Source organism: Schistocerca piceifrons, chromosome 1 (assembly GCF_021461385.2).
Source record: "Schistocerca piceifrons isolate TAMUIC-IGC-003096 chromosome 1, iqSchPice1.1, whole genome shotgun sequence".
Lineage (NCBI taxonomy): Eukaryota > Metazoa > Arthropoda > Insecta > Orthoptera > Acrididae > Schistocerca > Schistocerca piceifrons.
Genome location: NC_060138.1, coordinates 962580736 through 962604469, shown reverse-complemented (window position 1 = coordinate 962604469; position 23734 = coordinate 962580736). Strand labels below are relative to the sequence as shown.

Genomic DNA, 23734 nt, shown 5'->3' with positions numbered 1-23734 from the left:
TGGGGAGACTGGATGGAAGCGAGTTCTGGACGGTACGGCACAGGAAACAGGAGTGGGTGCTGGACACAATGGCGTGGCAGACACACGGTCGTGAGAGAGACATGGAGAGAGAGAAGCGGTTTGCGCGTAGTCGCGGCACATAGAAATACTTTGGAGTGCCGACTGTGGCTTCTACAGTGAAGATGTAGTGTGTATTTAGGAGTGAATATCTCGCGAGCTACATTGTTGTTCATAACTAATTACGTGCAGTAGGAATCTATCGTTTCCCTGGTATTCAACTTATATTTTATTTAATTGCTGGACCATCGACACCAATAAGTGTTTTGCAGAAATATACTGCATTCTCAAAAGTACTTCTACTGTTGTACTCATCATTTAAAGTCATTAAGAGAGTCCCTGCAGATTTTATTTAATATTTCATTTATAAATTTAAATGTTACTTTCATAATTCGCAATTGCTGAGTGATAGAAACCTTTGACCATTCGATTCATGTGTGTATTCTTATCATATACTGAAGACTCAACAGTATTTGGCCTGTAATGTGGCAACTATGTATCCTAGCCCCTAGACAACAAAACCAGCCAAAACTTTTAATATTTCAACGTTGAGTTAGAGGGTGCCTAGTTATTTGAAAGCCCGCAAACCTGACGTGTCTTCTTTACAGTAAGTAGCAATCTATCTTCACCTACAAAGATTGAGACCAGAACATTACGAGAACACAAATCGATCAAAGAATCTTCCTCACAATTCTACTAGTGAATGACGAACTCTACTAGTAAATGATTTCTCAGCACCTTTCAATCAAGTCAATGGTCTCTCCCGTCTCCTCTCACTCTACGTATACCCACTCCACTTCTACTCACAAACATGCTGCTGTCTGCTATTGACAGGTGACACAACAGAAGTGCAACACATATGCTACTCTACCATTGCAACAGTATATTCACCTTTCATTTCAAACAATGGAAAATCCAGGATGGAATGTAACAATATTATGAAAAGGATTGTTGCTACTCACAATATAGCAGAGATGCTAAGTCACAGAAAGGCACAACAAAAAGACTGTCAGAAAGTGAGCTTTCAATCAACAAGGCCTTTGTCAGAAATAGACAACATACACACACAAACTCATGGAAAAGCAACTCTCACACACATGACCACAGTCTCTGGCTGCTGAGGGCAGAGACTGTCATCATGTGTGTGTATTTGCGCAAGTGTGTGTGTGTGTGTGTGTGTGTGTGTGTGTGTGTGTGTGTGTGTGTGTGTGTCACCTTTCATTTCAATTATTTTATTTTATTTTTTCTTTTTTCCAAAATAAAATTCAGGCATCAGCTGTGCAATTGGAATGTTGATTCCATTTAACCGTTCCAATGGATTAATCTGTCTTTGGTAGTTCAGACATTAATACCTTCATCAATAAAGCATACTGCCATAACATATCACAAAATGTACACAGTGCACACAATAATAATAAATAACGATTGATAACTTATCATGAATTAGTTACAGTTATGTAAAGATTCAAGGTGGTACACTATTGCGATTAACTCATGCCAAGTTATTGCTTTGCAGTTATAATTATCACATAAACCATGTTCATTTTGCAGTATGTCTCAGCATTATACTCCACTGATGGTATTGGTGCCTGCTAAACCAATACTGAACTTCCAAAATGACAGACTAATCTGTTGAAACTGGTTAAGTGAAATAAACATTAAAATTGTACAACCAATGAGTGAAAGTTATTTTGGGAAAAAAACTGAAAATGATAACAGCTATGAACAAAATTATAATAATTTCGTATTTTCTCGTACTATTGCTACTTGTTTATAAATAAGTATTTTACATATACAGATGATTTAAGAGGAAAGGAAGTAAATTTACTATATAATACAGTGTACCTAGTGATGTCATTAAAAATGGTCGAAAAGGGTGGGGAGGGGAAAATGGCCATACTTTTTTACTAAAGGAAATACCCTGACATTCACCTCACTGAATCTGAGAAAAACACAAAAAATATAAATCAAGATGGTTGGACAGTGACAGAAAATTTTATCCTCCCAAACATTGATCCTATGCTTAATTACTTTACAGCTTTGGTTAACTATTACAGTTCCATATTGTGAACATCATTACTGAAAACAGAAGGTATAATACTTCTGTTAAAACTTACAAGGTTAGGGGCTATGCTTGATGTAGAAAACTATTTACTGACATTTCATTCTCATCTGTGGGAGTAACTCTTCAGAGTAACTCTCTCTACTTTCTGTTAAAATTATTATAGGTTTCACAAATTTCTACTGCATCTCCGTACAAGTGCATGGTAATGTGTTATCTTGGCTATAACTCTAGTCTTACAAAACTTTATTTCGCACTGTAAAGCAGGTTTTGCTACAGCAGGTTATTACTTAGTCCAAAGTAACAGTTTCTCTTATGGTCAGCTAAATAATATTTAGTATTTCTTTTTGTGGTTCCAAACTAAACTTGACAACAATTACATAAAATTTTATACCTACCTGATGTCATCAGTGGATGATGAACATCTTTTGTAGTTAGAAGTAATTCATTTATTTTCCTGGTACACTTAAAATTCCCTTAAACTCTATGTACAAAACAGGATCAATGTATAGTATAATTTTAACAGAAAGGAAGAGGGAACTGAACTGAACTGAATTAACATGGATGCCAACTTTGCATGAAGAAATCTAATGATCAGTTACTTTTAATTGAGAATTATGCCACCAGTAAAAAATATTCATATGTATTCGACATCACATGATGAATGGTGGTGTCCTCTCTATTGCTGCTACAAAAGTAAGAACACCTCTCATACACACACATGACCACCATCCCCAGCATCTCGGGCTGGAATGCAACATTACATGGGATGCAAGCAGCAATCTGGAGAGGGTGGGGAACGGGAAGGGATAGTGGCGTATGTGTGTGAAGAGAGACGAAAGCTGTCTGGTGGAGCGCGCAGGGACAAGACTGCCAACAGACGCGGCATCAGGAAGTTGTGGGGCAGAGTGGTGAGGAAAATGAGAACAAAAAAGAGTGGAGAGGGGAAGGGAGGGGAGGGGAGGGGAGGGGAATGATAGGCAGATGTTTTGGCAGAGGGCTGCAAATAAACAGGGTGGGAGACAAGAATGGGGAGGAGATGATAGGACAGAGGGGGTGAAAACTGTTGGGTGGAGGGTGTGGGGTGTGGGGACAGTATGATACAGTGGGTTGAGGTCGGAATAATTAAGGGAGCGGAAAATGTGTTGTTCTAAAAATAACTGCCATCTGCCCAGTTCAGAAAATCTGGTGGTAGAGGGAAGGATTCAGATGGCTCAGGTAGTGGAGCACCCATTGAAATCAATTGTGTTGTGTTCAGCTGCATGCTGTACCGCAGGGTGGTCTACTTTGCTCTTGGCCACAGTTTGGCAGTGGACATTCGTCCTGGTGGACAGCTACTTGGTAGTCATACCAATATAAAAACAATGCACAATGATTGCAGCAGAGTTAGCAAATGACATGGCAGCTTTCACAGGTGCCCTGGTCCCTGATGGGTTAGGATAAACCTGTGACAGGACTGGCATATGAAGTGCTGGCTGGGTGGATTGGGCAGGTTTTGCACAGGGATATGATCCTTGTAGCAAAGAGCTGGGATGATGTGGAGGTTGCATGGACAATGGACCACCACTTTGGGAAGGGTGGGAAGTATCTTAGGTAGGATGTCCCTCATTTCAGGGCATGACAATAGGTAATCAAAGCCTTGGAGAAAGGATGTGGTTCAGTTGTTCCAGTCCGGGGTGGTACTGCGTGACGAAGGGAAACTCCTTTATGGCTAGTTTTTGGGGGTGGTGGGAGGATTGGGGTTGGGAGGGGAAATGGCATGGGAGATTTGTTTTTGGTCTAGGTCTAGGGGATAGTACCTGTCTGTGAAGGCCTTGTTGAGACCCTCAGCATACCGAGCAAGGGAGTTGTTGTCACTGCAGATACACCATTCCTGGAGAGGAGGAGGTCAACATCTAGAAAGGTATAGGAGTTGAGGAGGACCATGTGAAGCAGATGGGAAAGAAGATGTTGAGGTTATGAAGGAACAAAGATAATGTGTCTTGGCCCTGGGTCCAGATAATGAAGATATCATCAATGAACCTGAACCACAATAAGGGTTTGGAGCTTTGGGAGGCTAGGAAGGTTTCCTCTGCATGGCCCATAAAAAGTTTGGCATAGGAGGGTGCCATGCAGGTGCCCATGGCTGCACTGCAGATTTGTTTGTATACCTTCCCTTCAAATGAGAAGTAGTTGTGGGTTAGGATAAAGTTAGTAAGGTGTATGAGGAATGAAGCAGTGGGTTAGGAGTCTGGACCACTACCCACTACCTCGTTCCTCATACACTTTACTAACTTTAGGAGTAGTTGAAGGGAAGGTATATAAACAAATCCATGGCACATGTTCACCAACAGATCTCCTGTGCCACTTCCCCTCACAACCCCAATCCTCCCACCACCCCCAAAAACCAGCCACAAAGGAGTGCCCCTTCACCACCCAGTACCATCCTGGACTGTAACAACTGAGCCACACCCTTCGCCAGAGCTTTGATCATCATGCCCTGAAATGAGGGACATCCTACCCCAGATGCTTCCCACCCCTCCTAAAATGGTCTTCCGTTGCCCACCCAACCTCCACAGCATCCTAGTCCATCCCTATACCACTCCCAACCCCAACCCCTTACCTCAAGGATCATATCCCTATGGAAGAACCAAGTGCAAAACCTGCCCATTCCAGCCACTAAGCACTTCCTATTCCAGTCCTGCCCCAGGTTTAGCCTACCCCATCAGCGGGTAGGCCATCTGTGAAAGCAGCTATGTCATTTTATTATTTCCTGTATCATTGCACAGTTTTTTATATTGGTGTGACTACCAACCAGCTGTCCACTTGGGCGTACGGCCTCCGTCAAACTGTAGCCGAGAGTAAAGTAGACCATCCTGTGGCACAACATGCAGTTAAACATAACACACTTGATTTCAATGGTTGCTTCACTACCCTAACCATCTAGATACTACCCTTCACCACCAGCTTTTCTGAACTGCACAGATGATGCTAAGCATACTTACACAAAAAATGGATACTGAGCAATGGTAGTTTAAAAGGATTAGATTGTCATTGTTCATTTCTTGTGCGATTTTTCTGACCGACAGTTTCCTTTTCAACCATATTTTTCTGTATAGTACATTGTACAGAAACATAACAAATTAATGTATGAAAGGTAAACTTAGTGAGGTGCCACAGGCTGATTGCTACTAGTCTGGAAAAATTAAGATGCTCCTGAACAAATAATGGCTTTATGATGTATGAATAAAGATGAATAGGTCAAATTCAGAAAAAAACTTTACATACATTAATCTACAGAAAGATTGTGACATCTTACAGATGAACCATACACTCAGATACTCAACATAAATAGCACTATAAAGCATTGAAAAACCACTGATTGTAAAGCTCTTTCTATTTTACCATTTTGATATTATCACAAATGATTTGTACATAGTTATGAATAATTTTCTATTGTTGGTAATTGTCAGATGATGGCCTCATCTCCTGGACTACTGCTGACAGTATAGACATTTTGCATGTGTCTCGAATACTGTAAATTATTTTCCACTCTGAAAGTTCTTCTTCCATCTTTTTTGATACTGTCACTATGCTGATAACAGGTACTTAACATAGAAGTGACAGAAATCCTGCAATTGCTCTTGCATAAACAGAAAATAATGAAAATGAAGTTTCATGCACTGAATTTTAATACATACCAATAAATTGTCTGTACAATTCTCTCTTCCTACTTAAGGTTTCACTCCATGTACAATGAGTTGGTGGTAAGTAATTGAGCAGAAGCTTCCAGCACAACGCCCTTCTGCCCTGTTCATCTGGAACTCCTTGAAAATAATGTAGTGACAGTTATGCAACAGCAAAGTAATATGATATTACTAAATACTACACAATATGTTTACAATGTATAGTTCATATGGTGTGATGTCAACCTACATAGTAATTCTATAGGGAAACTGACAGACTGTCTGTATGTTTTTTATATGACACATTCATGATTGAAGAAAGTGCTTATCTAAGTTGTAAAAAGGGATTCTTACTGACTTTGAAGTCAGAGGGGCAATATTCTTGAGAAAGCAAAGTTTGTAAAGAGTTCAAATGGCTCTGTGGAGAAAATGTATTGTGTGCTGATTAATAATACCACTGAGAGTAGTCATTGTGGAATCTGCAGAACTTCATGTGATTATACTCAGCAAGCTACAGAACTGTATTTGTGGAAAGATATGTCACTGCCATACAAGAAGAACTTTGACTATAATGGTTGGTAAAGGGTAATAAGAATGCTTACTGATTCAGTACATCACATGAGAGGACAGATATTCTCAAACCAATGGTAGGAGAACACAGTGCATTGTCTCTGTCACATTATCTGACAAATGTTTTCATGTCACTCTTTACCAGTTTTTTTTTTTTTTTTTTTTTTTTTTTTTTTTTACAACTCCATCATTGGCAATAAATTCATTATTGTCTACTATGGAGAGAATGGGCACTTCAACCAAAATACTATGGATAGTAATAGGTGGTCACAACAATGAGACTTGACAATTTTTGTAAGTCTACACAAGACAAACAACAGAATCACAAACACAGGCAAAAACGTTATTAAGTCATTCATTCAAAGTGCGCTGCACAAAATATCTTCAAATAGCTTAATACTTTCAAAGAAAGAGATAAAAAGTTTTGAGTAACAGCAACAGTAGCAGAAATCCACTACGAAATGAGGTTACAAATCCCACAGTAACACCATTAAGCATGAAGCATCTGAATAGGAGAGAAGATGGGAGGGAGGCAGGCAAATGACAGACCAACAAATTGATATAAATATGGAGGAACATTTGCCCTCAGAACAATTCTACAGTTCCCTAACATGTGTATACAAAACTACATAATTACCATGTTTAAGCGAGTCACATATTTCTAATTGAACTCCATTCTATTTAATCGAAAAAACAGAGTTTATGTCACACTTTCCTTTGCACAAAATCAGCATTTCTCAGGAGAGCTGAGAGCAGAGTAGTTAATAACGGAGCCACTGTGTTCTGTTCTGATCATATCAAATCAAATCTTTATCATCACATAACATGCCTCATACACTCAAAGTTTGTGACATAGGTGACTTGAGTAGGTTCTAACACTGTATACAGACTAGTAAAATTAATCCAAACTGATAATCCATATTATACTATTTCTTCATAAAGATAATATTTTACATGGTTATAGTATAAAAAAAACAACCTATATTATAACAGCATTTACTTTTCAGATAGTTTTCAAGGTGTTCTTCATTATTTTTTTTAGAGTGAGTCACATTTCCTCTTTCAGACTTTATTTATAAATTTCATGCCAATGTAATGTGGAGTTCTACATAAAGTTTTTGTCTGAGGCTAGGTGACATGTAACTTGCTCTATGAGTAGTCCGGTACTGATGCAGGAAGCAGCTGCTCTTGAAAAGTTATGGGTTTCTCTTCATGAAAATGAGAGCAGACAACCTTTAGCGGCACTCTACAAGTTTTGAGTACATTAGTTTCCTCAGATTCCAAGAAAATGGTATTACACCTAATGACAAACAAAATATGCATAATATACAGTTTTCACACTTAAATCAGTGACATTATATAAAAGCCAGAAATATAACTCATCCAACAGCCTGTTTGATCTTATTGGTAGTTCCACCAATTATTCATCTTCCTCGCAAATTTCAGTGAATACAATGCCATATATAACAGAATTTTTCTTTTCTGAACACAAGCCGTATGAGACACTCTGGTTCAGTAATAGAAATATTTCTTTCTGCTCTTGATATCTTCTTCTGTTCTCCTGGTCTCAGAGGCATTGTTGAATGGGATGCAGCAGTTTTTCACACCCAAATGGCCTTTTCCCAACCTGGCATCATATAGCAAAGTAACAGCACAAGAAATTTGCCAAAGCAGATGTCGAACATCATAGATTCACAACTCCTACAGCAACATCTTGTAGAATGAAGCAGCAAAGACAGAGAGAGAGAGAGAGAGAGAGAGAGAGAGAGAGAGAGAGAGAGAGAGAGAGAGAGAGGAAGGGGGGCAGGGGGGGGGGGGAGGGGAAGTGTTAAGGCTGTAACTGAAGAAAGCTGGTCCCACTGTAAAATGAGGAATGTCAGTTGGTACAGGACAGATGGATGGTTCCATGCAGCTTTAGATACAGACTTTTTGCAGGTAATCTCATACATTGTTCACAACAAGAGACTGCATAGCTACACCCCACCCTCCCCAAGCTGAAGGCATGCTTTCTTGGTGCTCTATGATTTTCATTATTTTGAAGGTGGTAAACTGGTGCTAAAGTGTTCATCTTTGAAACACTAGTGTAGGTGTCACATTTTTATTTATTCATTTTTTTAAATTTATACACCAAATTGAGGAGCCAGTCTCCACAGTCGTGAAATGCGTCAGTTGTGTATTTAGCTAAGTAAAAAATTCTTGCATTTCGTGTGTTTCTTTACATATTTAAGTGAACTTCCACAATTTCCTCTGTGTGTAACCACATGGGTCTGATTCGAAATCCTAGTGGCTAATAGTTTATTGTTCTGTGTATCATGAGATACTGCATATTTCTCAACATTTATAATAGCCATGCAATATAATAAAGATGAGGATTACTCTGCCAGTAGTAAAGTGACTGACAGGGCGAAGCAAACTGGATAGAACTTGGTGCAGGCAACAGACAAAAGCATGCCACACAACATAAAAGAAAAGGGCATTTCCAGAAACAGTGAAAACAATTTATGCCAAAGGAGTAAACCCTGATCAAAAATCTCACAGGAGTTTACACCAAAAGATGGATAGATCCACCTCTGGCAGGTGTGCCCAGATCCCTTGTGCCTAAATCAACTATACTCAAGGAAAAATGTTGTGCATCATGGAGAGCTTTATTCTCAATATTCCAAGACTCTATTCAGCAATAAGCCAATAAACATATTACTTCCTTAGACCTCGCATAATAACCATGATGGAATCATTTCTCATAACAGCAATTTTGACATATACAGAGGAATACCAACAATATTTCCTCACGTGAATCATCTACAAAAGAACCAGAAGGTGGACAAAAGTGGTATATCACTTACCCACCACTATATAGTACAACATGGCTTGTGGAATAAATGTTTTGACTGCTTATAAACATGACAAAGAAAGAGAAAGAGACTTTCTTTAATGCTAGATTAGATTAGATTAATACTTGTTGCACAGTTAATGAATACAACACTTCATAATGACCTGGAACTTCTTAGTTTAACAGAAGTTTCTTTACTGTCATAATTAAACTTTCTGTTTTGAATATAATTGTATGATTACTAATTTATATTTAAAAATTCATCTGCTGAGTAGAAAGAGTTGTCATTTAGAAATTCTTCTAAATTGTTTTTAAATTCTGATTGCTTACCAGACTTGTGATGCCATTTGGTTTGTGACCTAAAAGACTTTTATGGTGGCATAATTCACCCCTTTATGTCTCAATATTAGATTTAATCCAGAAAAGTGAAACTGTTGTAAATCGAACCTACCTCCTGTTCTCACCACCACATTTTCAATCTACAAGCTGTCTCTGCAAGAAGCACTCTCGGAAGAAGCCAAGCCCCTGGAGCCCATGTCGTATCAGCTGGCAGGACTCCGTCACCTGGAATTGGCTATAACCATGCACGCACCATGCAGAGCTCTAATTCTCATGTTCTAGCTCAACAGAATGTTCTGTGTACTGGATTCTATCTGTTGACAACTCCATCTGTGATCTTGGACTTAGTATGGGCTTTAATTCTGGCCATCTATCTACTGTGTGTGTGACATCGAACTTATATGTTTTTGTCTTTGCAGTTTGTTTCCTTTGTGTCAGTGTGATAAGCAAAACAAATTGTGCTCATAAAAGCAGACTTCTACACTTAGCATGTGCGTGCAACAAAGATCATCTCCGTTGGTCATGGACCCAGAATTCATGAAACTATAGCAGCAACTGCTGCAACTTTAAATGGAACAGCAACGGCTTATCCTAAGCAGCTCATCAGAACAGAGCAGCATCCACCACCACCACTGTGCCTTTTCATCCAGAAGATGAACACTGGGACTCATACTACAGATGTCTGCAGCTCCTCATCTAGGTGAGAAGCATAACTGACATTACTAGGCCGTGCGCTTTTCTGCTGTCTACTAATCCCCTCATACTGTGTCTTATACAAAAATTACATCCTTTCAAAAATCCTGAATGTTAAGATTTGTCTGAAATCTGAAGTTTGCTGTCTAAGCATTATGAGCAGCAAACACATTCTGTTGCAGCAGCTAGGCTCACATGTTTTCATTGTTGCAAGAAGTTGCATCAGTCATATGCTTGCTACATGGGCAGCTGATCTCAAAGTGCTGACTTATAAATGTCAATTTTTGTGTGGAAATCAAAATCCAAACAATCTTCATTAGTGCATGATGTAATAATTAAGTATGCACCTGATAAGAAGACACTGAAAATAATAAATTCTACTTTCAAAGAAGTGCTACCAATAAGAATTATTTTTAAATGTCAGATGAACACAGCATTATTTTGCGGGGAGCAATGTATCTTTTGTAAAACCACTTAAAATATTGAATGCAGCACAGCATAATCTTGGTGACTGTAAAGCAGATTCCATAAAACTGTTCCCATTCATGCCACAGTAAGTGTGATTGGAACTCACCAAGTTTATCTTCATCATCCCACTCCGGATTCAACCTGATGTCCTTCTAACGGCCAAAGCCTGAACAATAAATCAGCAGCTTTACATATTTGACTCACTGTCTTTATGTCACCTGTCTACCACTCAATGCCGAAGTTCGCAAAAGCAGCACTGTGTCACACCATCACAGCAGCATAAACACATTACAGCCATAGTTGAACCCTTTCACAGAACAACAGCAAAAGTTCTCTCTAAGACTAGCAATCAACAACCAATTAATACAATTTCTTGTTGAAACTGGTTGACCAGTTTCTATTAAAATGAAGAAAACTATGCTCATATTGATTATATGTCTCTCAGCCAATCTCACAAAGGTTACAGCCCTGCACCAAACACAGCATACATTTGCATGGTAAACGCACAGTAACGACATTGCACAAAAAGTCAGCTGTTCGATTACTTTCTTTGTTGTGTCACCACGTCAGGTACAAAGCATTTTTGAGATGGATACTGGTTCATCTTTTGGTTTTAAAGTAGTAGATGACAGTTGTACTATCTTAATTCACTATTCACCTAACTTTCAGAAGTATTTTCTCTAGGCTTAGGATGTTCAATAATTATTGTAGCTCACATTCAGCTAAAGTCTTCCACAGCTCTTTGCTACTTTAGAGCACAACCAATGCCAGTAGGAAAGTCTGAATTACACTGCCAGGTGCAACAAGACATACTCACATCTGTCACATGCAGTCAACTGGTAACACCATTGGTAGTGTAGCAAAAAGCAAATGGTTCCCCATGTGTTTAGAGAGACAATTATCTGGGTGATATATCGGTAAGTGTTGCTACGAGAGAGAGAGAGAGAGAGAGAGAGAGAGAGAGAGAGAGAGAGAGAGAGAGAGGGGGGGGGGGAGAGAGAGAGAGGGGGGGGGAGGGAGAGAGAGAGGGGGGAGAGGGAGGGAGGGAGGGGGAAGGAGGGGGGGAGAGAGAGGGGGGGAGAGGGAAGGAGGGAGGGGGCGGAGGGGGAGAGAGGGGGGGAGAAGGAGGGAGGGGGCGGAGGGGGAGAGAGGGGGGGGAGAAGGAGGGAGGGAGGGGGGGCGGAGGGGGAGAGAGAGGGGGGGAGAAGGAGGGAGGGAGGGGGGCGGAGGGGGAGAGAGAGAATGAGAGAGAGAGACAGAGAGAGAGAGAGAGCAAATTTTGTGAATGTACATCTATTTTTCCAGACACCACAACAAAAATGACTATAGTGCAACCATAAAATTGTGAATTCTTTCAAGGGCAAATAGAGTACATGTAATGACTACATACTGGCTTGTGAAGAACTTCAAATAACTCAGCAACATGCAAAAGCCGCAGAAAAAATTCAAGTGTCTATGAACTTGAAAGACCTTCAGTCAGTTCTCGGCAAAACAAATTACAAGAAATTTACATCAAATGTTGCCCAGATTGCAGACTACTTAATAACCTACATAAGAAATGTGCAAGAAATGAATGGTGATAGCAGTGTCAGGCAGCTTTTCACAAGTTAAAACATTATCTACCAAGTCTGCTACTTGTCTGGCAAACTGTCACTAATCAAAACACCTTGTCCTCATCCCTAATGCATCTCAACATGGCATCAGTATCATTCTTTCCCATAAAAGTGATGATGGCATGAACAACCCCTCATATATGCATCTAATACACTTAATTCTGCTCAGATCAATTACTCACAAAAAAAACTAGATATCATATGTGGCATCCTAAATTTCCGTTCATTTCTCTATGGTACAAAATTTAACTTCATGGACATGCTCTCATGTGTATTTTTGCACTGGCCAGTTAAGGAACTCACAGGGTGTTGAATGGGTAGCAGGTGTTGACTTCATTATGCAATTCTTCAGAGAAATGTGGCTCATCCTCATAAATTCCATTTTTAAGTTATAGTCGCCAAGATATCTAATCTGTTCCCATCTCGAGTTGGTTTTCTAACCAATTGCTCAAGGTTGTGTGTTGAGAGTGCTCCTAGAAAAACTTCACACGAGTCTCTGCTTCTGCCCCCTGTGATAAATGTGTAATTTTCTCAGTTAACGGATGCCATATTAAAGTCTCTACCTACAACTAATGGATAATTTGGGTATTTATTTCCTATGTACTCAAGACTTTGCCTGAAATGTTCTGCAAACAACCTTGGAGGATGCTGGTGGTCTATAAAAACATCCTAATACAATGGTCAATCCTTGCCTGATTGACAGCTTTATCTAGACTATTTCACAGTCCGACCCAGTATCTAAGACAACTGTGTTTAAACAGCCTTTAACTGCAATGAACACACCACCTCCCATAGCATCAGTCCTATCCTTCCTAAACATTGTCCAATCTGAGTTCAAGATTTCACTGCTATTTATGTCTGGTTTTAACCAACTTTCAGTACCTAATACAACATTGGCATTGCTGCTGTTTATTTCGGAGAGTAAATCGGGGATCTTGCTACAGACACTTTGACAATTTACTAACATAAGATTTAGCATATTTAAATCCTTTGGAATGATCTGTTTAGGCGAATTAACAATTTTTAGTTAGCACACCCACATCAGTGTCATGAACTGGTAATTTTTCAGGCCAACGGTTTGTTTCCTGTGGGAGGAACCTAATCTAAAAAAAAAACCCATGTGCATGCCACAAATAATGTACTACCCATGTAGCTGCTTCCTGTGTGTAGTGCACCCCTGATCTATTGAGGGGCATCATACAACCTTCCACCCCACAGAGTAGGTTGAGGAATCTGCAACCATTTTCATCACAGAGTCTGGTTTAGATTCTCCACTCGACTTCAAACCAGAGGACCCCAGTCCACCCTGGGTACGATGCTGCAGATCATCAGCTTGGCTTCCACTCCTCGGGAGATGGAGGCCGCCTTCACCAATTTAGCCAGTCATCGAAAGGACACAAGGATTTCCTCAGAACACCGAAGACAGGCATAGTTGGTGCCGACATGTGCAACAATCTGCAGATGGCTGCACCCTGCATGCTCGATAGCCGCCGGAAGAGCCTCTTCCACATCCCGGACAAGGCCCCCTGGCAAGCACACCGAGGGAACGAGGGAATGTTGGACTTCTTCCCCACCCTAGCCGCTATGTTCCCGAGTTCAATCAGCAAGAGAGGTCAGCACTAGCGCAAAGGGTTGTTCACGTGATATTCATTGCACTGTTGTCTGTAAACACATGTCACGTCAGTACTCTTGGAAGAGAGCTGTGGCAGTGACATGGCTCTGTTGTTATTCCTGCATAGTGATTTGCGAAGATTGGGGGGGGGGGGGGGGGCGGGGGGGGATGAAATATCGAGATTCGAGCAGTGACCTGTTGCAAAGTGGACAAATAAATTTAAATTTGGTCGCGAGAGCTTAGATGATGATCCGCACAGTGGTTGGCCAAAATGTGTCACTACTCCAGAAATCATTGCAAAAGTGCACAAAATGGCCATGGAGGATCACTGATTGAAAGTGCATGAAATTGCACATGCTTGCCAGATGTCATCTGAAAGGGTATTTCACATTTTACCTGAAGAATTAGAAATGAAAAAATTATTTTCAGATGGGTGCCACAACTCGTGACGCTGGATAAAAAATGCATGAGAATGGACATATCAGAACAATGTTTGGCCCATTTTAGGAGAAATGAACAAGGTTTTTTGTGCCTGTTTGTGAGCACCATTGAAACTTGGGTGCACTACTATAACCTAGAGACAAAACAACAGTAAAAGCAGTTAAACATGCTGATTCTCCACCATCAAAGAAAGCAAAGGCAGTTCCCTTGGCAGGAAAGGTCATGGCATCAGTGTTCTGGGATGCGAAGGGGATTCTGTTTGTAGATTATCTCTCCACTGGGCAAACAGTTATTGGAGAATACTATGCAAATCTCCTGGACAAATTGCAACAAAAGATGTATGAAAAAAGGCCAGGTTTAGCAAGGAATGTCATCTTCCATCAAGACAACGCACACCCACACACACCTGCCGTCGCCATTGCAAAATTAAATGAGCTAAGGTATGAATTGTTGCCACACCCACCTTATTCACCTGATATGGCTCCGTCAGACTTCCATATCTTCCCAAAACTGAAAATTTTTCTTGGTGGATGAAGATTCACTTCAAATGAAGAACTGATAGTCGGAGTTGACAACTACACACATCAAAAAAGTTTTGCATCACCTCGGTCCCAACAGTTCAGGAACCTATACAGAAAATTGGAATAGAGATCAAGATAAACATCATTTCCACCCTTTTTATTACTCATGAGAACTACACATTGCTTGTTGTACCACCACACAGCGAGACCTTCAGAGGTGGTGGTCAGATTGCTGTACACACCTGTACCTCTAATACCCAGTATCATGTCCTCTTGCATTGATGCATACTTGTATTCGTCGTCGCATACTATCCACAAGTTCATCAAGGCACTGTTGGTCCAGATTGTCCCACTCCTCAATGGTGATTCAGCGTAGATCCCTCAGTGTGGTTGGTGGGTCACGTCTTCCATAAACAGCACTTTTCAATCTATCCCAGGCATGTTTGACAGGGTTCATGTCTGGAGAACATGCTGGCCACTCTAGTCATTATCCTGAAGGGAGTCATTCATTCACAAGGTGTACATGATGGGGGTGCAAATTCTCATCCATGAAGATGAATGCCTCACCAATATGCTGCCGATATGGTTGCACTATCGGTTGGAGGATGGCATTTACGTATCGTACAGCCGTTACGGTGCCTTTCATGACCACCAGTGGCGTACGTCGGCCCCACATAATGCCACCCCAAAACATCAGAGAAGCTCCACTTTGCTGCACTCGCTGAACAGTGTGTCTAAGGCATTCGGCCTGACAGGGTTGCCTCCAAACACGTCTCCCAATGACTGTCTGGTTGAAGGCATATGTGACACTCACTGGTGAAGAGAACGTGATGCCAATCCTGAGCGGTCCATTCGGCATGTTGTTGGGCCCATCTGTACCACGCTGCATGGTACCGTGGTTGCAAACATGGACCTCGCCATTGATGTCGGGAGTGAAGTTGCATATTATGCAGTCTATTGCGCACAGTTTGAGTCATAACACGATGTCCTGTGGCTGGACAAAAAGCATTATTCAACATGGTGCATTGCTGTCAGACTTCCTCCAAGCCATAATCTGTAGGTAGGGTCATCACAGCAGTAGTAGCCCTTGGGCAGCTTGTGCGAGGCATGTCATTGACAGTTCCTCTCTCTGTATCTCCTCCATGCCTGAACAACATCGCTTTTTTACACTCCGAGACACCTGGACACTTCCCTTGTTGAGAGCCCTTCCTGGCAAAAAGTAACAATGCGGACGCGATTGAACCGCAGTATTGACCATCCAGGCATGTTTGAACTACAGAAAATGCATGCCATGTCCCTCCTTCCAGGTGGAACGACTGGAACTGATCAGCTGCCGGACCCCCCTCCTTCTAATAGGTGCTGCTCATGCGTGGTTGTTTACATCTTTGGGCGGGTTTAGTGACATCTCTGAACAGTCAATGGGACTGTGTCTGTGACACGATATCCACAGTCAACGTCTACCTTCAGGATTTCTGGGAACCAGGTGATGCAAAACTTTTTTTGATGTGTGTATTTTTCAGGCCTGGAGGAAACTCATTTTTGAGATTGGATCAGGGCACTGAAAACATTGTTGGACCAAGTGCATTAAGGGAGACTACATTGAAAAATGAAAAAAAAAGTTTCAGTGATGTAACTACTTTTCTATTCCATTCCGAGAACTTTTCAAACCACCCTCGTAGATGAATTTAGCCAGGAAAATTATGCATGCGCAACAGATCTATGACGTGACAATCAAATGCCAGACAGGCAGGTCCCACCTAGTGCCAGTGCCGTGGCAGCAGTGCCCCAAAATGGCATCTCTTATTCATTCTCCCACCACCTGTGAGTTTCAGTCGGTGATAAGGTTCCTTACTGCACAAAACATAACGCCCCTCGAAATCCATCATCAGCTTTGTCAGGTCTAGAGGCAGAACATCATAAGCAAACAGATGGTGCGTCACTGGTGTTGGCTTATTTCCGAAGGTCATCGAAGTGTCCATGATGAAGAGCACAGTGGGCGACCTTTTCTTATCATTGATCAACTGGTTGAGCTGGTGCAGCAGTGCATCCTGGAGGACCATCGTTTCATGATTATGGGGCTGAGCAGCTATTTCCTGCAGATATCACAATCATTTTGAAAGCAACAAAGAGCTGAAGCCGGCTGCCACACACTGGTTCCGTTTACAGGTGGCAGACTTCTACAGCACAGGAACACAAAAGTTGATCCTACAATATGACAAGTGTTTCAATTCTTTTGGTGACTATGCTGAAAATTTGCTCAAACACTGCTGTACCTGTTGCCAATAAAGTTTTTCATGTAACTTTGTTGTCTTTGTTTTTAAAAAATAAGGAAACTTACTTCTGGGTGCACCTCATAAAAAGAGGAAAGCTACAACACTATGCTTACTTCATTCCAGAATGTCAAGGGATAATTTTTCGGCATAACTCACCACCCTAAACTAAAGTTTTCCAAAAAATGGGTAATAAGAATTATTTGTGGCGTGAACTCAAGAAAGTCCTGCAGAGACCTATTCAGGGAACTTAGGGACACTAGCTACTGCTTCCCAATATATTTATTCCTTAATGAAATTTGTCATTTTATAATATTTTTTATTTTATTTTATTTTATTTATTTATTTTTTCAAACCAACAGCTCAGCTCACGGAATCAGTACTGCAGCAAATAAGAATAATCTTCACAAAGAAAGGTCTCCATTATTCAGGAACACACATTTTCAATGGCTTGCCACAAAAACTTTAACTACTTATAAAAGTCAGTTTAAGATGAACCAAAGGATTTATTGGTGGCCAACTCCTTCTACTCCACTAATAAATTGAATTTCTAAGTAGAACCAATTGATATGTATATGTTACAAATAATATCAAACAATGCAAGTATTATTACAAACTGACATCTGTACAAATTCACTGCATAATGTGATCACTGTAAATCAGTGTTGTAAAATAATATTTCTATTTGACACTGCATGGCAACATATAGCCTAAGAATTATCATATGTACCTTACTATATTGTATATGAAAACAATCAATTTTTGACAAACTAATTTAACTGGATAGATAAAAAAAATCATTTACCAAGCAGAGGCAGAGCACACACATAGTATAAGATGTAATTAGCTAAGCTTTCGGATCCAGTGGTTCCTTCTTCAGGCAGAAGGATTGAAGCGGAAGCAAGAGGGGGTGAAGGAAAAGAACTGGAGAGGTTTAGGAAAAAGGGGTAGATTTTGGGAAAGTCACCCAGAACTTTTGGTCACGGGAGACTTACCGCACAGGATGAGAAGGAAATACATTGTGACAAGCTATTTGTATCTTTTAAATGACAGTATGTTCAAGAGTTTTTAACTTATTAAACATCTTTGAGTACCATTCCACTTGGAATGTGTGGAAGGAACATTAGCATATCTGTTTTTCTTTGTGAATATTTATTGTATATTCTTGTTTTCCTCAAATGTTCTACTTCCAAGGAGACCTTTTCACTATGCATCTCGTAGAACTACAAGTACATCTAGTCTAATATAATCCATTACTGAAGTTCAATATCCAAAGAGCTGTTCAACTGAAGCTCATTTATGTCTATGACCTGGGATTTATTGCACTTTTTGTATATACAGGCACTCTCCCAATGCCAATATTATGCTTGCACTAATGTAACTCTGTATCCAACTGTTCTGTGACTTCCACACAATCTGCACTGTGTATCTACAGAAAAGCCTTTCATATTTCTCACAGTGATATAAGAAGCTCATCTTTCCTATATGATAGATTTTTTTATGTTTTGATCGGAAAGTACAATTGTACTGCAGTTGTTACTGTGTGTTGTGTTTAAGCTGGCTTTTTTTTTTTTTTTTTTTTTTTTTTTTTAACTTATTGTCATACCTTTGGGTCAATTGAAAGTTGTGATTTCATCTGCATGCTTTCATTCATGATGAAACTGTGTTATGTTGTGTAACATCATTGTGGCATGGTGTCTTGAGTCGGGTCATGTTTGTAAACGGTATGTTGTTGTATTTGGTGGCACTCTCATGTGTTGGATGTTTAGTTGTTTGTTAGGTACATGAGTGAGTCATTTGATGATGTGAGCTGAGTGTGTCATGTTGTTAATGGAAGGGTTTGTGCTGGTTTGCTAGTAAATTACTTTGATTTTGCATATTGTGCTGATGGATTCATGTTTCTGTTTGGAATTATTAGTTCTGTGTGTTTCCTGTGACTGGATATTTAATATTACTTTTCCTTTTTGTCAATTTACAAATAGGGCATTTATGGACAGTCTTGTTTTGTTTTTCCAGTGTGTATGTGCTTGGGGGAGAAAGGAAGGGGCAGCCTACATTTGTGTGAGGATGGATTTCTTTGATGAATGCATTTTTGTTGTTTTATTTATTTTTGATTCTAATATGTGCAGTACCCTTGTTTAAGTTTATAGTTGTACACCGAAATTGGTGATGGCACAAGTTTTCATAAATTTCAGGGTTTTTCTTGCTATTGTTTGGTAATCGTCCTGGATTGTGACTGGTAGGTATTGAGGATACTAATTTACCATTGTTGGTTACGTTACGTTTTTGATATTTGTTACATGAGTCAGTTTTGGTTCAAGGAACTGTGGACTTACAACTCCTTCCCCCCTTCCCTCCCCACAATACACTACGTGACTGTTTTAAATTTTGAGTGAGCTGGTTTATTTCTTGTACTTGACTTTTTAGTTAATATTTCTTTTGGAATGGTGTCCTTGTTATTATCATATATTTTGTTTGTCCCCTTCAAAACTGCCTGCTTGTTTGACCCATTAGTTTCATTCTACTGCTGAGGTTAAGTATTTGACACGTTATTTATGTTTGTTAAAGGGTGTAATGAGTGACGTCATGGTCATCATATTGTATAAGCTTGAAATAGGGGTGTCTGCCATCCTGATGATGTCGCGGGTCAAAGCACATGGATGGGATTGCAACTTATGGTTTTGTCATAAATGTGTGCATAGTTATTCTGTACTCCTTCCTTCAGAAACATTTATCCTATGAAAAGTCCTAGTGAAAATACTGTAAATTAGAGGGATTAGATAGAGAGCACTCTGGTTACAATGAATAATTCTCTTAGCAGAAACATTCATATGTGGATAATTTTCTTTGCAGTGCAGCCATTTGTGGGATGATGCACTGTCTCAAGGACATGTGATTACCCTACTTTGTTGGCTGACTCATGGCAATCTGGCTGCACAACTTGATATGGTCATTGCTGACCTATTGATTGTCAAGACTGCTAATTGCCTTTGGACCAGCTATCTGTGGTCAGAGGGCACGTGCATGAGGATGAAAATGCCTTCTTAAGCTGCATGCACAAGAGCAGAGCCAGAGCCTGGGTTACAGCAGAAGCCTGCAGAGAGAGAGAGGGTATGACTGATGTGACTTCACAGCCAGGGAAATGCACCACAGTACACAGTACCCAACAGCCAGAAGAATGAAGGCGTGGGCCGGGGTGTGGTGGCCACGGCAATCTCAGAATTGTGAGCTTAATGGCTTTCTGCAGACAGTGCTGTTAAGGCTTATTTAATTGGACTGTCAGGACAGACTAATTCAAGTGCTGCCTTGAGGAAAATGTTTTGAAAACTTTCAGCAAAAGTTTCATGGTTGACCTTACTGTTATTGAAGTTTAAATTTGCCTAAGCAAAGTAGGAACTCAGCTCGCATTTAAATTGAAGTGGCTTAATGACTGATTTTCCAGGTTCACAATTGTGCAGTCTCTCATTGCTGCCATCAATTATCTCAGTATTAAATTGTGCTTTATTCTTTTCCAAATTGATACTACTGAATTAATTTACATTTCAAGTACATGTCATTGAGAGCTGCATTAAAAAACAAAACTTTGTTATACGATCCCCTTGCCAGTGCTATGAAATTATTGTGGCTTTCTCTGTTATACAGGTTAACTTGTGTATGTCTGTATTGTAAGGCACCCAGGCAGAGGGCATGGCTCACCAAGATATTTTCCTGTGCATGTGATTTCAGTCTAGTATGCGACCGTCATGAGCAAGGAAACATGGCTCTGAGCACTATGGGACTCAACTGCTGAGGTCATTAGTCCCCTAGAACTTAGAACTAGTTAAACCTAACTAACCTAAGGACATCACACACATCCATGCCCGAGGCAGGATTCGAACCTGCGACCGTAGCGGTCTTGCGGTTCCAGACTGCAGCGCCTTTAACCGCACGGCCACTTCGGCCGGCCATGAGCAAGGAGCCTCCCTCTGTTTTCATTAGCTGTTGTTAAAGTAACATGGTAATTGCAAACTTATATTTGAGAGAAGGTGTTTAGGTTTGGCCACATCATGAAGGTTATGATGTTCCATTTTGGCCAGTGACCTGGGTAAACTGTCCGTTGTTTTGAACTGAGTCAGTTAGTTACTGAAATCAATGTTTTGCATAACATTTCTAAATAAGTCAGTTATTGCTGTGAATTTTTTTCTCTACAACTGTCAATGGTATGGTCAAGTTTTAATTAACTCATCAAAAATCTACGATCATTGGTGTTATGTATTTTTAATTCACTTGTTCTGTGGTCTTAAAAATGTTTAGAAGTTCATTTGTTTTAAATAAATTAAAAATTTTACTGGTAGCAACTGTTCACAGACTCCTGGGGAATTTTACTAGTTTGTTAAGTCCAGATTTATAACTGCAGCTGCTACATTTGTTTTAAAGATTTGGTCACAGTAAGTCTTGATTTATGTTGTTCAAGAATCATTGTATGCAAGTGTTTTCCATGACATCTAATAACTGATAAGTGAAAATCTTATACAAAAGGTGCAGCAGCTTGCCACCCAAGGTCCCCTATATCCAAGCCATCCTCATTAACCACACTTAATGCATTGAACTGGGGTAGCAGTGAGCACAGTTTGGGTTCATACCTTGTTACTGAATAAGTATTAGCTTCTAGTTAGTGTATTCTGGTAGGGTGTGCCTTCAAAACTGTTGTTGTACCTTTGTGTGCGTGCAGAAACTATTCCCCATTGGGGCATGACCAATCCTATAGGTAAAACATTTAAGAAGGGACCATCTAACATGTGAATTACACAACCACAGCAAGAGGGAGGATGGCAGTGTCATGGAACACTGTCATTGGTTGCGAGCTGTGTTGTGCAGCCCAATAAACATTACCATGGAAATTGTTGGTGAGGTGAGTACCGTTTGCAATGCATGTCGCTCCTTGTTGTTCACACTTCAAGAAGGTATAACATTGTCAGAAGGAACCTCTACCTCTCATGATTAATTGTCGAGATTAAGCACTCTGGTAGACCACCTCACTAGTAGGACTGCTGATGTGAGTTCAGTTAATAAAAATCCAAAATTCAGTCCTGATATACAGGCATTGCGTGATGAGCTATTGTTAGTACAGCAATGCATATCTTTCCTCAACTGGCAGGAGGACAGTGAACAAGGTGAAAGTCATAGCTTGGATAATCAGGGGAAGTTTAGTGTGCAGCGGAAGGAGAATGCATGGAGTCAGTTAGTAATCTTCCAGATCCCCTTCTTCCTATCATTCAAGAAATTTGTATCCTGCAAATTAGTTATAGTAATCAAACTATACAAGTGTTATGGCTAATAGTAAATCTGGAGAATCAACCCAATGCCTTACAAATTCCCCATAGTGTCATGTTCCAAGTAATATTCCCATTAGTGGAAAAACGTTTGAATATATTACTGATAGAAGTTTTGCAGACGCAAGTTTGCTTAGTATTCTCCATGAATAGATATGGTTTAAGTGCTTAGGGGCATGTGCGCAAAGAGATTTGATTGAAAATATTTTTATAAAGTAAAAGAGGCAAAAGAATCATTAACTACATTGAGCATGTAGCAGTTAGTAATCTTCCAGATCCCCTTCTTCCTATCATTCAAGAAATTTGTACCCTGCAAATTAGTTACAGTAATCAAACTATACAAGTGTTATGGCTAATAGTAAATCTGGAGAATCAACCCAATGCCTTACAAATTCCCCATAGTGTCATGTTCCAAGTAATATTTCCATTAGTGGAAAAACGTTTGAATATATTACTGATAGAAGTTTTGCAGACGCAAGTTTGCTTAGTATTCTCCATGAAAAGATATGGTTTAAGTGCTTAGGGGCATGTGCGCAAAGAGATTTGATTGAAAATATTTTTATAAAGTAAAAGAGGCAAAAGAATCATTAACTACATTGAGCATGTAGCAGTTAGTAATCTTCCAGATCCCCTTCTTCCTATCATACAAGAAATTTGTACCCTGCAAATTGGTTATAGTAATCAAACTATACAAGTGTTATGGCTAATAGTAAATCTGGAGAATCAACCCAATGCCTTACAAATTACCCATAGTGTCATGTTCCAAGTAATATTTCCATTAGCGGAAAAACGTTTGAATATATTACTGATAGAAGTTTTGCAGACGCAAGTTTGCTTAGTATTCTCCATGAAAAGATATGGTTTAAGTGCTTAGGGGCATGTGCGCAAAGAGATTTGATTGAAAATATTTTTATAAAGTAAAAGAGGCAAAAGAATCATTAACTACATTGGGCATGTACAAATGTCAATGATTGCCTTGTCGCTTAACATTTCTAAAAATGAAGCTGTGCTTAATATTTTATCAAGAATGCAGCTGCAGCACCAATTCTGAGTACTGTTTTTGAATAAACTGCATTCAATTTCTGATCTAGACGTAATGGTCATCAGTACTGAAAATAAGAGATATAAGGATGAGAAAAGGAATAGCAAAGGGTTGACCTTTAAGAGCAAGGTTACTAACACCGATGATCTGGTTCATACTCAGTGTATATGTTTCCAGTGTAGGAGTGAAGGATATCTTGTTAGAGACTTGCTGCAGGAATGACGGTCAGATAGTTGTGC

At 39.9% G+C, this 23734-nt stretch overlaps 1 protein-coding gene across 3 annotated transcripts in view; it reads right to left on the bottom strand.

Moving 5' to 3' along the window:
* The window catches only part of LOC124730383 (TBC1 domain family member 13), a 237540-nt gene that overhangs the window by 193935 nt on the left and 19871 nt on the right, over positions 1 to 23734 (bottom strand). For all 3 annotated transcript variants that reach the window (XR_007008528.1, XR_007008753.1, XM_047248505.1), the window contains exon 3: positions 5800 to 5925. Coding sequence is in view for 1 of the 3 variants with exons in the window: in XM_047248505.1 (XP_047104461.1) it covers positions 5800 to 5925 (126 nt within the window). In the remaining 2 variants the exon portion in view is untranslated. The remainder of the gene's footprint in view (positions 1 to 5799; positions 5926 to 23734) is intronic.